Genomic DNA, 12,182 nt, shown 5'->3' on the forward strand with positions numbered 1-12,182 from the left:
AACTGAAATGAAAGAGTTGGGGGTGGGAGAGAGGAAGATGCTTAGAAGTTTCTGTCCCTCTATGCTACCTGCTTTTCTCCTCTTTATACAACCCCAGGTACTAATATACCTTTCCACTATTAAATACACATGGACCCCTAAGACCCTCTTCATAATCCTGGCCCATACTTGGACACTCCTCCGAATACTCCCAAGTCCTCTCAATCCTTTCCACCAATTGTAAGTAATTCTTCCTTTCATTCTCTGATACCCCCTCTTCTACCCCCCAGCTGGGACAGTTTTGCACTGTTCAACACAGTAGTGCAGCTTTTCTGTCACAACCACCACAATTCATCATTCTCACTGCTGCGACACCTCCATAACATGATTATCCTTCAACTTCCCACTACACCTACACATTTCTGCCATATCTGCCCGGCTCTTGAGTCCTATGTTTTTAAAAAGAAGTTTTTTCGGAAAGAAAAGGCAGTGGTGTTTACCTTACATGAAACAGCACATCCTCCACAGATGATCTCTCCTTTTGCTTTAAGAGCCTCTTATCCAGTGCCTGTTACCTGTGAATGTAGCACTTCCTTGAGTTCCTTTCTTGTCTATCACACTTAAACTTCTTATTTTTAATTCGCTTTCTTATCTTTATTTCTGGATCATTCTTCCAATGTAACTCACTCCAGTTCTGTCCTCTCAGCTTGTAGGTGACACTGTTTTCAAACCCACTGACCACTTGAGCACTGTGACATTCAGGCCTTCTGCCTGAATTAGAGACTCCTGGTCATCTTGTCTATGTCTGATCACTGTTTTGCCCTTTTATCCCTTCAACTCTTCTCTGCCCCAAGAAAGACAATAAATCTAAAATTATGTCCCCTGTCTCCCCACCACCACCACCCCCCCCCCCCCCCCCCCCCCCCACTCCGCCACCACTTCCAGATTCGCAAGATAGCACTCCTAGTGCTCTCTTATGAAAGGCCCCTTTTCTGGACCCATTCCTTGCCTAGCATGCTCTGGACCGTAGGACTATCAACCCACATAAACTTCCCCTCCCCCCACTCCCTGACCCCCTCCTGTGACATGTCAGCACCATTCTACCTAACTGCAACCTTGAACATCTTGGCATTCTGCTAAGGGGAAGAGAATTCATAGCTACACAGACATAATAATCATTATCACAGCTTTGCTGTATCTGTGGAAGTATGGATACAATTCAAGCTGAATATGTTGCCAGAGTTCCCAGAATACTGTGTAATAAAATGTACTTTGACTACATCGCTACAGATCAATTGTCCTGAAAATTATACTGTATTGTACATTGTGTAGGATGAAACAGTAACCTCTGCTCTATCATCAGCAATATTGTAGAAATCTATTAGTATTTACATAAAATCTCTCCTGATTTTCTCCTCATGTCCCTTCCCTTTCAGAAGGCAGTGATTTAGTTGTTGGGCAAACATGACACCTTACCCAAGGGGCATGTAAGTGTCATTTTATGCCCATACTTTCATGGACTATAAGTTAGTGGACATTCTTCAAATGTGAGCTGAGCTGGGTGCCTGAGGACTTTTCAAACATTCAGGCAGCTGAGCCTAATCCTGTCTGACCAGGAGTTAGTGGTTAGCGACTAGAATATCAAATGCTGGCTGTATGCTGGGTTCATGGCCACCATTTCCCAACCACTTCCAAACTAATGGTGTTGATGTGGATTATCACTGTCCTACCATGACTTTGGTTCCGATGAACTAACAGAATGGAGTGAGGCCATTTTGGTCAATATGTGACTCCTCGGGTACTGAAGCAGTCCATGTCCAAGTGCAGCAAGACCTGGACAATACCCAGGCTTGGGTTGACAAGTGGCAAGTAACATTCATGCCACAAGTGCCAGCCAATGTTCATCTCCAACAAGAGAAAATCTAACCTTGACATTCAATGGCATTACCATCACTGAATCAACATCCTGGGGGGTTACCATTGACCAGAAACTGAACTGGATTAGTGAGATAAATACTGTGCCTAAAAGAGCAGGTCAGAGGCTAGGAATTGAGTGGTGAGTTACTCCCTAAAGCCTGTCCACCAGGCACAAGTCGGGTGTGATGGAATACTCTCCACTTGTCAGGATGAGTGCAGCTCCAACATCACTCAAGAAGCTTGACACTATCCAGGACACAACAATTTGCTTGATTGACACCCTAACCACAAACATTCACTTCCTCTGCTCCCTCTACCACCAACGCACAGTAGCTGCAGTGTGTACCATCTACAAGATGCACTGCAGGAATTCACAAAGCCTCCTTCACCTGCACCTTCTAAACCCACTACTGCTGCTATCTAGCAGGACAAGGGCAGCAGATAGATGGGAACATCACTACCTGGAAGTTCCCCTCCAAGCCGCACATCATCCTGACTTGAAAATATATCACCGTTCCTTCACTGTCTCTGGATCAAAATCTTGGACCTTCCATCCTAACAGCACTGTGGGTGTACCTACACCACATGGACTGCAGCGGTTCAAGAAGGTAGCTCACCACTACCTTCTCAAGGGCAACTGGGTTTGGGCAATAAATGCTGGCCCAGCCAGTGGTGCCCACATCCTATAAATGAATAAATAAAAACAAAATGCATTTAGCTATTGGGAAATACTTTAAAAAGAAAAACACACTATGACATACAGATGATAGCTGACCTCACTAACTTTGTGATAGATCCAGTGTAACTAGGGAGGAGTAAGGTGGTGAGGAGTTAATGAATGATAGCTGGTTGTGGTTGGATGGTATGCATGTGAGGATAGCTAAACATCGGAGAACTTTTGTTTGAAAATTTTGGTGTTCAGGGACTATTTTGTGCAGAACTTTAACTCTCCTTTTAATACCTTGAGGAATGGTCCATGATTGGTTTGAGTCTACATGACTTACGGAAGATGTGACTTGATGGGCCAAATTCCATTTTGTGGTTTTGTAATTTTGTAAATTGCAGATTGTGCATTTAGGGGCCTGACAATCTTGCTCCGCAACTGTGTCCGAATAGGAATTGTGATCCAACATTCTGTCACGCTTCTGATCTTCAGTGGGGCCACCTGTCCTGACTTGAGTGTCTACTGGGGGAAGGGGTGTTGTGTTTGTGATTCACAGGCACTCGGGCAAGTTATTGCGACTGGCAGATTTCTTCCTGTTTAAATAGTTCTAGAAGAGAGCCAATTTAAGTGCAACAGTATGAGGGGAATTCCAGGTCTGGACACCCCTGTGGTCCTGACGTCTCCACCTACATTTACTTGGTTGTTGATATCTTTCTGGAGACAAAGTCACTGGCCACTCAGAGGGGAGAGTCAGCTGAGACTCTGGTTGGGGGTGGGGATGGAGGGGAAGGGGATGTGCAGATGGTAAGACATTGCCCTGCCTTTTCCCTTATGCCAGACTGTCTGGGGCAGAAGCAACCTCCGTATGCCAAAACCTCCACCAGAGATCAAAATTTTGTCTGTGTCCCTCTTGGGACAAAAGCCCAGTATTCTTGGACACTGTCTGCTTTCCTAACAGTCCCCTTGTCTGCCCCTAATATGGTCCTGGCTATTTTATACTGGATGTGTACCCTAGGCCACATGCAGCTAACTAGTTTTTAGTCTGAATTCTGAGTGGGAGATGCTCCGCATGGTTGAAAATGTGTTGGCAAATGGTTAAAAGTTGTATTCTGGTGGGTGAGGATGGTATTGAAGTGATTGTTAGGACTTAATTTTCTACCTCCACAATCTTTCTTTATTTATGTATTAGATTCATGTGGTGGATAAATGTGTGAAGTTGTTCGAGTTACAGTTTCTTGGGCTGCCTGGTCTGATTCACTCATATCATTGGTCGACACAAAGACAGCACAGTTAAACCTCCTGGGAAATGCAGGCCCAAGACTCGGGAACCTATGATCTGTCCCTGAGAGTTATGGAAAATGGAGTGAAACTTATTGAAATGAAATCTCCCTTCAATTTCCTTCCCTCTACTCCTGAACACTTGAACATTAATCTCCCAATGTGTGGTTCTCAGCACCAATCCCTAAGTGAATTTACTGAATTCATTGTGGCCAGCGGTTAGAAAGACTATTGTTTAAACCAAATCTTCCTGCTGGCCTTAAGCAAATTGACACATTTGTTTTGAGTGTTGCTGCGGTCTGTATGAGACCTGATACTGGGAGTGAGCAACACCAACACAGGTCCCAGATGATATAAAGGCAGCTTGTAACAGATATCTGAGTCTGGGTGGTGAGTATCTTGGGTTATTGGAGTGAGATGGATTGGTGGTGGGGGTGGTAGGTGGGTTGGGAGTATAGAGCAAGGGTGAAGAATTCACGACTGAGCCTGGGTCTGTCCAAAGACTGACACGTTTTTAGTAGGAACCACAGGTTAGCGATTAGAAGAGGGAAACCTGACTACGTCGTTCTGGCCACTTGATTGACCCAGCTTCACGTACTGATCTTGGGGCCGAACCCAGAAGTTTCATTTTGCATCCGTCACTGTGACCCGTTGTTCCCATGTCAGAAAGGCGGGAATTTTCCACCCTGCCCAATGGCAGGGTGTGGGGGCGGAGAAGGTGACAGGATGAAAAAAAGTTGTGTTCTTGACAGCAGGAATTGATGGCAGGAACTTGTGGTCCTGACCGTGGTGGTGGGATAATGGCCAGTCGCCATTCCCACCAAAGGACGGTTGTGAACCTGTTCAGCATATAATTAATAGAACTTAAATAGCAGCCCCCCCACCCCCGCCAACCACGGCATATCATCCGGCGGGATTACACACCAGCCTGCAACATGACTGGACCAACACGGCATTGAGATGGGAAGGACTTAGCTGTAAATCACAGCCTGGTCCGCTGTACAATGAGCAGGAGTGGGGATGGGGGGGGAGAGGACACACGACAGACGGAGATGTGGGGGGGATGCTGGGACACGGTGAGGGGGTAGTGGGAAGGCCAGGAGGGGTAGATGGAACCATGGAACTGTGCAGGTGGGGTGGGAAGGGGCAGGAGTAGTGCAGGGGCCTTGGGAAACCAGGGGCCTGTGAGGGGTGGGCGGGTTCAGAGGGTGGGGTCTCTGGTGTCGATGGAGGAATCGTGGAGGTCAAACTGAGGGTACTGGTGGTGGGAGGGCACAGTAACTGTTAGGATGGCAGTGGGATGTGGTAGGGTGAGGGTTCGTCTGTGGCGGGTGAAGGGCTGGTTTGGGTGTTTGGAGGGGTCGTGAAGATGTACACGGATCCTGGGGTGGGCAGGTTAAGGGCGGCTATGGGGGTTGTGCTAGGTGTAGGATCATTGGGGAAAGAAAGACAATTGAAGGGTGGTGGGCTGCAGGGTGATGGGGTTTGGTGGGGGGAGCGTGTTCAGGGGTGACAGATGGGAGGGTGAAGGTAATACCGGAGATGAGGGGAGGGTGTGTGTTCTAGGAGGAGGGTAGAAGTTGTTGGATACAGTCTGAAAGCTCACGCATACCATCCTGATGCTGAGGCACAGCATTGAATCCACACCCTCGATGCCCAGCTCAGGAAATGCTGGTTGGGAGGAGGCTTATTGGGTGGGTGGAGCTGAAGGTCAGGACAACTGGACAACTGAAGGGGAACCCTAATAAGCTGTCCTGACAAGTGAAAGGTCTTTCCATAGCCTCAAAGGCAGTGGAGGGAAAGAGAACAGTGTGCGTGGGAGGCTTCTCACACATGGCTTGCAAAGGCTTTGACAAAGAACGATGCCTTCATGTGCAGGCATGATTCAGGAGGACAGACCCAGCCTGGCTCGGCCCCTTGCAAAGTTGGAGGGGTGGGGATGGGCACAGGCATTAACACAAGCAGCAGAAAGAAAAACCCAGCAGATCTCTGTAGAATGCAATGATTCATGTATTTACAAAGTTGAAACAACTATATTTACAAGGCTTGTGCCTCCGTGCTACTAGACCGAACTTAGAATTTCTTAATTTTCCTTGCCCAGCCACTACGTCCAGGTGCCTTCCTGACATTCACAGCAGAGGTGGAGGCAGCCTGTTGACCACTATACTCTGTCTCTGATGACTTTAGTGGACATCCTCTGGAGGGCCCAGCCTTTGGTTCTCCTGCTCTGGGGTGGGTGCACTCTCAGTGGTTCCAGAGACTGGAGCTGATGGGGTCACAGGCAGTGGAGACTTGGAATGCCTGGACACCTTTGGAGATCCCTGGGCGGAGGCCCCAGGGATGTCCACCTGACGCACTTTTTGCCCCCCCACCTTTGGGTGCTGAGGGGCCCCGTCCGATTCCCAGTGGGGAAGTTGAGGTGCCCCATCCACTCTTGTGTAGCACCACAAAAGCTCAACCATGGCTACAGCGATGGACTGCAGGGCTGAGCACATCTCCGGCAGAAACTGGGCATTCTGCTGGACCGGGTTCTCCATGGCATCTGGCATCCTCCCCATGGAGACCTCGATGTGCACATGTTGGAGCCACGAAATCAGAGTAGAGAGACTCCTCTGTCTCACGTGTCACTCTGTCGCAGGCCTCTGACACTTCTGCCTGATGTTCCCTGCATCTCGCTGCATCTTGTCCATGACCACTCTCATGGACTAGTCATCAGACTCGGACTTAGCAGAGGCCTCTTCTCCAGCAGTCATCCAAGTGACAGAGACCTTGGCTGTCACTGCCTCATCCTGTTGCAGACCACCAGAGTGTGAGGCCCAGCCTATACTAGATCAATAACCCACTGTGCCGACTGTCCCTGGTAGAGGATGGTAGAGGGTGCAGGTAAATGTGTGATGGCTCTACAGGTGAGAATTCATCATCCTTTACTAAGACCCTCTGCGGGCTGGGGCTGATTTCAGGCTCGGGGTCTGGCCTTGCCCTCTTCCTGCTGCCACCTGTAATGGAAGGAGGAAAGAACAGCATGGGCTGCTTCCTACATTGCACAGAGCTTCACCCTCAGGTTTCCAGTTGCAAAGATTACGCATGCTTCCTCACTGGATGGCTGAGGGATGCAGACCTCGCTTTCATCACAGGCACAGTCATGTTCCTCCCCTGCCAGCTCAGCTTCCAGCTATTCATTCTATGTGAGGGGCCGGATTTCTGGCTTGCCCCCTCCCATCTTCTACCTCTCGGTCTGTTGTGCGCTGTTTTCTCCTGCATAAAGATAGAAGATGGTCTATGAGCACCTCTGATGCCGGTCACGTGCAACTAATTCAGTGCCTGATAAGTGACTTTGTGAGTCCTCAAAGCCTGTCCATCATGTGCAAGGCACAGGTGGGGTGTTTGAGGGAGTACAGTCCACATGCCTGGATAAGTGTAGCTCCAACAGCACTGAGGAAGCTGGAGACACTGCAGGGCGATGCAGGCCACTTAATTGACACCCTATCCTGCACCCTCAACATTGAATCCCTCCACCACTGACCCATTGGCAACTGCGTGCATCTTTCATATGGCACACAGCTGCTCGACCCCAAGGGTACTTTGGCAGCACCCTCCAGACCTGCAAGCTCTAACAGCTGGAAGGACAAGGACCAGAGAGGCATGGCATCTGTGGCATCTGCAAGTTTCCCTCTATGCCAACCATTCCATACCATTTCCCCCCCACCTCCCCCAAAATAACCTGTGCTTTCAGTGTGGCTGGGTCAGTGATCCCGCAGTTGCTTCCCTACCAGCAGACCACATGGACTGCAGTGGGGCTATGAGACAGCAGCCCAGCACCTTACGAAGGGCTTTTATGTATGATCAGCTCCGATGCTGGCCCTGCCATTGATGCCCACACCCCAGTACCCATTCACTGAGATGAGTATGGGGAGTAGAGCACTACAGGGTAGTCCTCCTCTGCAGAGATGTGGCAACCTCCTCCTAGGCAGGTGTGGTGGGTTGGGTGGGCCTCCTCCTCCCATCACTGAAAGAGACCGTCCCTCCTGTCCTCCAAGGCCTGCAGTAGAGTCGTAAGTGGGGTGTTGCTGAAGCGTGGAGCTGGTGCTTGCTGCTTCCTGGGTGACACGTCTGTTTTGCATTGTCCTTGCGTGATGCGTGAATGGATGTTGGGGTGCTTTTTAAATATGGCACCCAGATATGACGGCAGTTACGTGACTTCCTGCTCGTCCTGCCGCGTGTTTGGCATCAAACCCATAATTAATGAGCTCAACATTGCGCAGTTTATCAAGTTTACTCACTACGTTTTACAGTGGGAGTCCTTCTGACTTCCTGCCCCGCCATGGGACTTGGGCTCGGAGTGGTAAATCCCGGCCAGAGAAATTGAGCATGGCTGTTCTGGCAATTTAAAGAAACAAATATCGTCTAGAGGGAGAGACACAATAATCAGAAGGCAAAGTTCCCTCAATTTGATAAGATGTACAAGTTCAGGCATATTTTGTTTAAATTCTGTTGCCCTGGACAATCTAAACCTTGCCTGCCTCCTTTCCTAAAGATTTCTCCCTAGCAGGACCGAGGATTTAATTTCCCTTCCTCGGATGTATTTTGCAGGTTGATGATCAGGTTCTGGACTCTCAGTACCGTGTGAAATTGCAGCAGTATTTATCTGCAGATCTCTCTGAATTGCATCTGCCGTCATATATTTACACAAGGCTGTCAAGCAAGAACTTCCACATTTCACAAGCTTCCTGGCTATGTGCAGAGCGCTCTTGTTGGTTGAGTTGCTAGATGTGGGCGGGTGTTTTCTCTCGGGCCTAAACACATTCTCTCTCCAAAGTGCAGCTTAAAAGGCTACTGAAAGTCTGATTGTGAAAGGGGAGGGTGGGGAGGCAGGATGATGACCTCACACATAATGAAAGCTGGGATCTGTGCAAACTGCTTTGTGGGCTACAGGCATTTTATGGTTAGTGTAAGTTTGAAAGGAAAATCAGCTCCACACTTATTTCTCATCCAGTGTAGCTAAAGGTTTATGTTTATCGACACCATTTACAAGGGAATGTCACCATTGTTCAGCTGGGTGGCGAAGGTAAGCTCTTAATAAAACATTTTTCATTTTCTCTACTGTTAAGTAAATATCTCTTTGCTTAACTTGTTGTGGACATGCCTAGCTGTCATGTATTAGAGCTGTGTCACTGACCTTTTCAATGCTTTTTAAAGCCTACTTTCCTTGGAGTCTGTCTAGACTTTGTATTGTCTCTTATGGAATTAAGGTTGGACACTAATCCCACAAGGTGTAAAATAATTGAGCAACCTAACCAGGTGTAGAAGGTACACTTCTGTGAGCCTGGAATGATTGTCCCTGTGCGGTACTTACAGTAATCAGCTTTGTTTGGGCTGCTTTTGAACTTTTCCTACAATAAGTCTTTTAAATTGAGGCTTGAAGCTGAACTAAGATTGTTTTGAATTAAAATACGTTGTTAAAATACATTTCAGTTTTTCAGTTCATGCTCTGATTTTGGATTTGAACTGAAACTAGCTTTGGTTAAACATTTAAATATTTTTTAAAAATCCATTTAAGCCACTTTGTTATTTCTTACTTTACTGCTATTGACTCTGTTTTAATACTCTGCAAAGTTGACGTATACACTTCTTTAATATGCATTTGATATATTATATATGTATTTCATATGTCTATTTTATAATTATATGTGCATTACATCTATCTGTGTATTGCTGTATATCTCTATATTTGTCTATTATTTAGACACTAATTCTGCTCAGTTCCTGCCATGAACTAGGCTAGCTGGACACTGGACTTTGAGTATTGGGCATTCCCAGTGGGTGGCCAAGAAGGGCATCGACACATATCCAGAAACAAATGTACTCCTTCCCTATACCTCTGAACTTTTGAGATGCGGTGCCATTTTTAAAAAAGAATCACTGTGCCCTTAAATTGCTTATCAATTAAAGGTTAGTGCCCCCAACAGAAAATAAACCATGAAATTTTGCTTAGTGATAGAGCACTTTAAATGAACCAAAATGTCCCAAGGTGTTTCATTGGGGAGTTTGGAAAATTAGAAAGACCAAGACTCTGAGAAATCTTTTAGATTTGGAGAGAAATGTAGTGAGGAGATCAGAATAGTTCCAAACTGCAGGGTGGTAATGATTGAAGACTTCACCACTAAATTGAATAGTGTTGGGGGTGGGGTTGTAGAGAGGGAGTGAGAAGCACTCTAGCCTAAATATGAGCAAAGGGTCTGAGCTGGATTGTAGGGCAGGAAGTCTTTGCATAAGTGGGAAGGAATGAGGCTTTGAGAGAGATGTAGAAGGTACTGAGATTGGTGGAGCCATTGTGGGTCTAAAGATTATTTGACTTGAAAATCTATTTTGTTATAGCTTTTCATGTTATTGCGCATGACTGTGTTGGATTATGTTACCAATTTAAGCTGGAAGAGGAGTGTAGAATGCTCGATGTTTCAACACTGGATGTGAAAGATTGGATCTTCTTTGCAATTTTGCATAATGGCAGTTTATGATGTTGGCCGGAAAACAGTGCACTGACTCAATTTAACTACCAAATACTTAGAGTAGAAATTAACAGGAAATTACAAAAGGCATTTCAGACATATAAGGACAAAAGCAGCACTGGGAACACCAACTTGTATTTATATACAGTCAAGTCCTGCCATTCGCGACTGCCTCTTTTGCAAATTCGCTTATCCGCGCAAAAGTCTTTGTACACCAGTTCACCCATTGCGGGCCCAAATGTTCACTTATCTGCGGCTTTAAAAATAAAAAATAGAAGCCATCTTTAGATAATGCCAGGAAAAAAAGAAACACTGCCTAAATAAAGCTTTTTTTTAAAAAAAGGTGTCCACGATGAATATCCTACAGTAGGAAGTGCGCAGTGCGTGTGTGTCATCTGCCATTGTTTGCAAGTGGGTGTTCATTGTTGCTGCGATTTGATCCCTAACCACAGTCCATCTCCACTCTCAAGTAAAGTACTGTAAATGTGACACATCTTACATTTTTCTTGTTTTATAGTTTCATTAAACAAGTTCTCCAGTACATTTTTCTTTTAAATTTATTAAGAAGTTTTTATTGCCTTTAATCCTTTATACATGTAAAATTTTAGGATGGCTGGAACCTATCTAATTGACTCCCATTGTAAAGTAAGTTCATCGTTCACAATTTCGATGGTTTGCGAGCTTTTGTGGGAACATAGCCCCCGCAAATGGTGGGACTTTACTGTATTGTCTTGAACGTATATCCCAAATGGCTTCACAGGAACATAACTAAATTAAAATTGAATTGAGTTAATGAGATGAGAGGTGTGCACACTTTTTTTTTTACAAGGGAAAACCTCTGCTTATATTTTGATATTTGAAAAATATGTTTTGGGTGTTTAAAATCCATATCTTTAACAACATCTCATCTTCCGACTAGGCACTTTACAGCCTTCCGGACTGAATATTGAATTCAACAACTTTAGGTCTTGAGCTCCCTCCCCCATCCCCACCCCCTTTCTGCTTCCCCCTTCCTTTTTTTTCCCAATTAATTATATAGATTTTTCTTTTCCCACCTATTTCCATTATTTTTAAATATTTTAAAATCTTTTATGCTCTCCCCACCCGCACTAGAGCTATACCTTGAGTGCCCTACCATCCATTCTTAATTAGCACATTCGTTTAGATAATATCGCCAACTTTAACACCTATGTGTTCTTTTGTTCTATTGCTGGTGACATCTTTTGATGATCTGCTTCTCACTGCTTGTTTGTCCCTACAACCACACCAACCCCCTCCACTTCTCTCTCTCTCTCTCCGCCGCGCCCCCCCCCCCCCCCCCCCCACCGCCAACCACCCACACCTTAAATGAGCTTATATTTCAACTCTTTCTTGGACTCGAACTCAAGTTCTGTCGAAGGGTCATGAGGACTCGACACATCAACTCTTTTCTTCTCTGCCGATGCTGCCAGACCTGCTGAGTTTTTCCAGGTAATTCTGTTTTTGTTTTGTTCTTTAACTAAGTGTTTGGTCACCTCTCTCTAAATGTCTCCCTTCTGACACATACCCAATCATTTTATTACTCCTCTAGAGATGTGGTATAAGCATCAAATTCCGCAGAATTGACTATATTGAACAACGCTCCATGTTCTGAAAGCTGCAGTTTGCGATCCTTATTTTTGTCTAGGTCATGGAATTTCTAACTTGTCAGGGCAGGTTAAATGTTCAGCTGCTGATCAGAAAATGGCTGGCACTATTCCATTGCTGGTTCTGGGGGCTGCACTTCTGGGAACTTGAGAGAGAGTATGTGAAATTAAACTTCACTCGAATTTGGTTGGATGTTTACCAAACTAAACATG

General features: G+C 46.0%; 1 protein-coding gene across 4 annotated transcripts in view; it reads left to right on the plus strand.

Annotated features, from left to right (window-relative positions):
• The window catches only part of tbc1d1 (TBC1 (tre-2/USP6, BUB2, cdc16) domain family, member 1), a 263,634-nt gene that overhangs the window by 66,690 nt on the left and 184,762 nt on the right, over window positions 1-12,182 (plus strand). Inside the window, exon 1 of one of the 4 annotated variants that reach the window (XM_041184525.1) lies at window positions 8,673-8,903. The exons of the other annotated variants lie outside the window; for them this stretch is intronic. Coding sequence (XP_041040459.1) covers window positions 8,847-8,903 — 57 coding nt within the window. The 5' untranslated portion in view covers window positions 8,673-8,846. Of the gene's footprint in view, window positions 1-8,672; window positions 8,904-12,182 lie in introns of those variants that run through there. 4 annotated transcript variants of the gene reach the window in all.

Source organism: Carcharodon carcharias, chromosome 1 (genome assembly GCF_017639515.1).
Source record: "Carcharodon carcharias isolate sCarCar2 chromosome 1, sCarCar2.pri, whole genome shotgun sequence".
In the NCBI taxonomy this organism is placed as follows: domain Eukaryota; kingdom Metazoa; phylum Chordata; class Chondrichthyes; order Lamniformes; family Lamnidae; genus Carcharodon; species Carcharodon carcharias.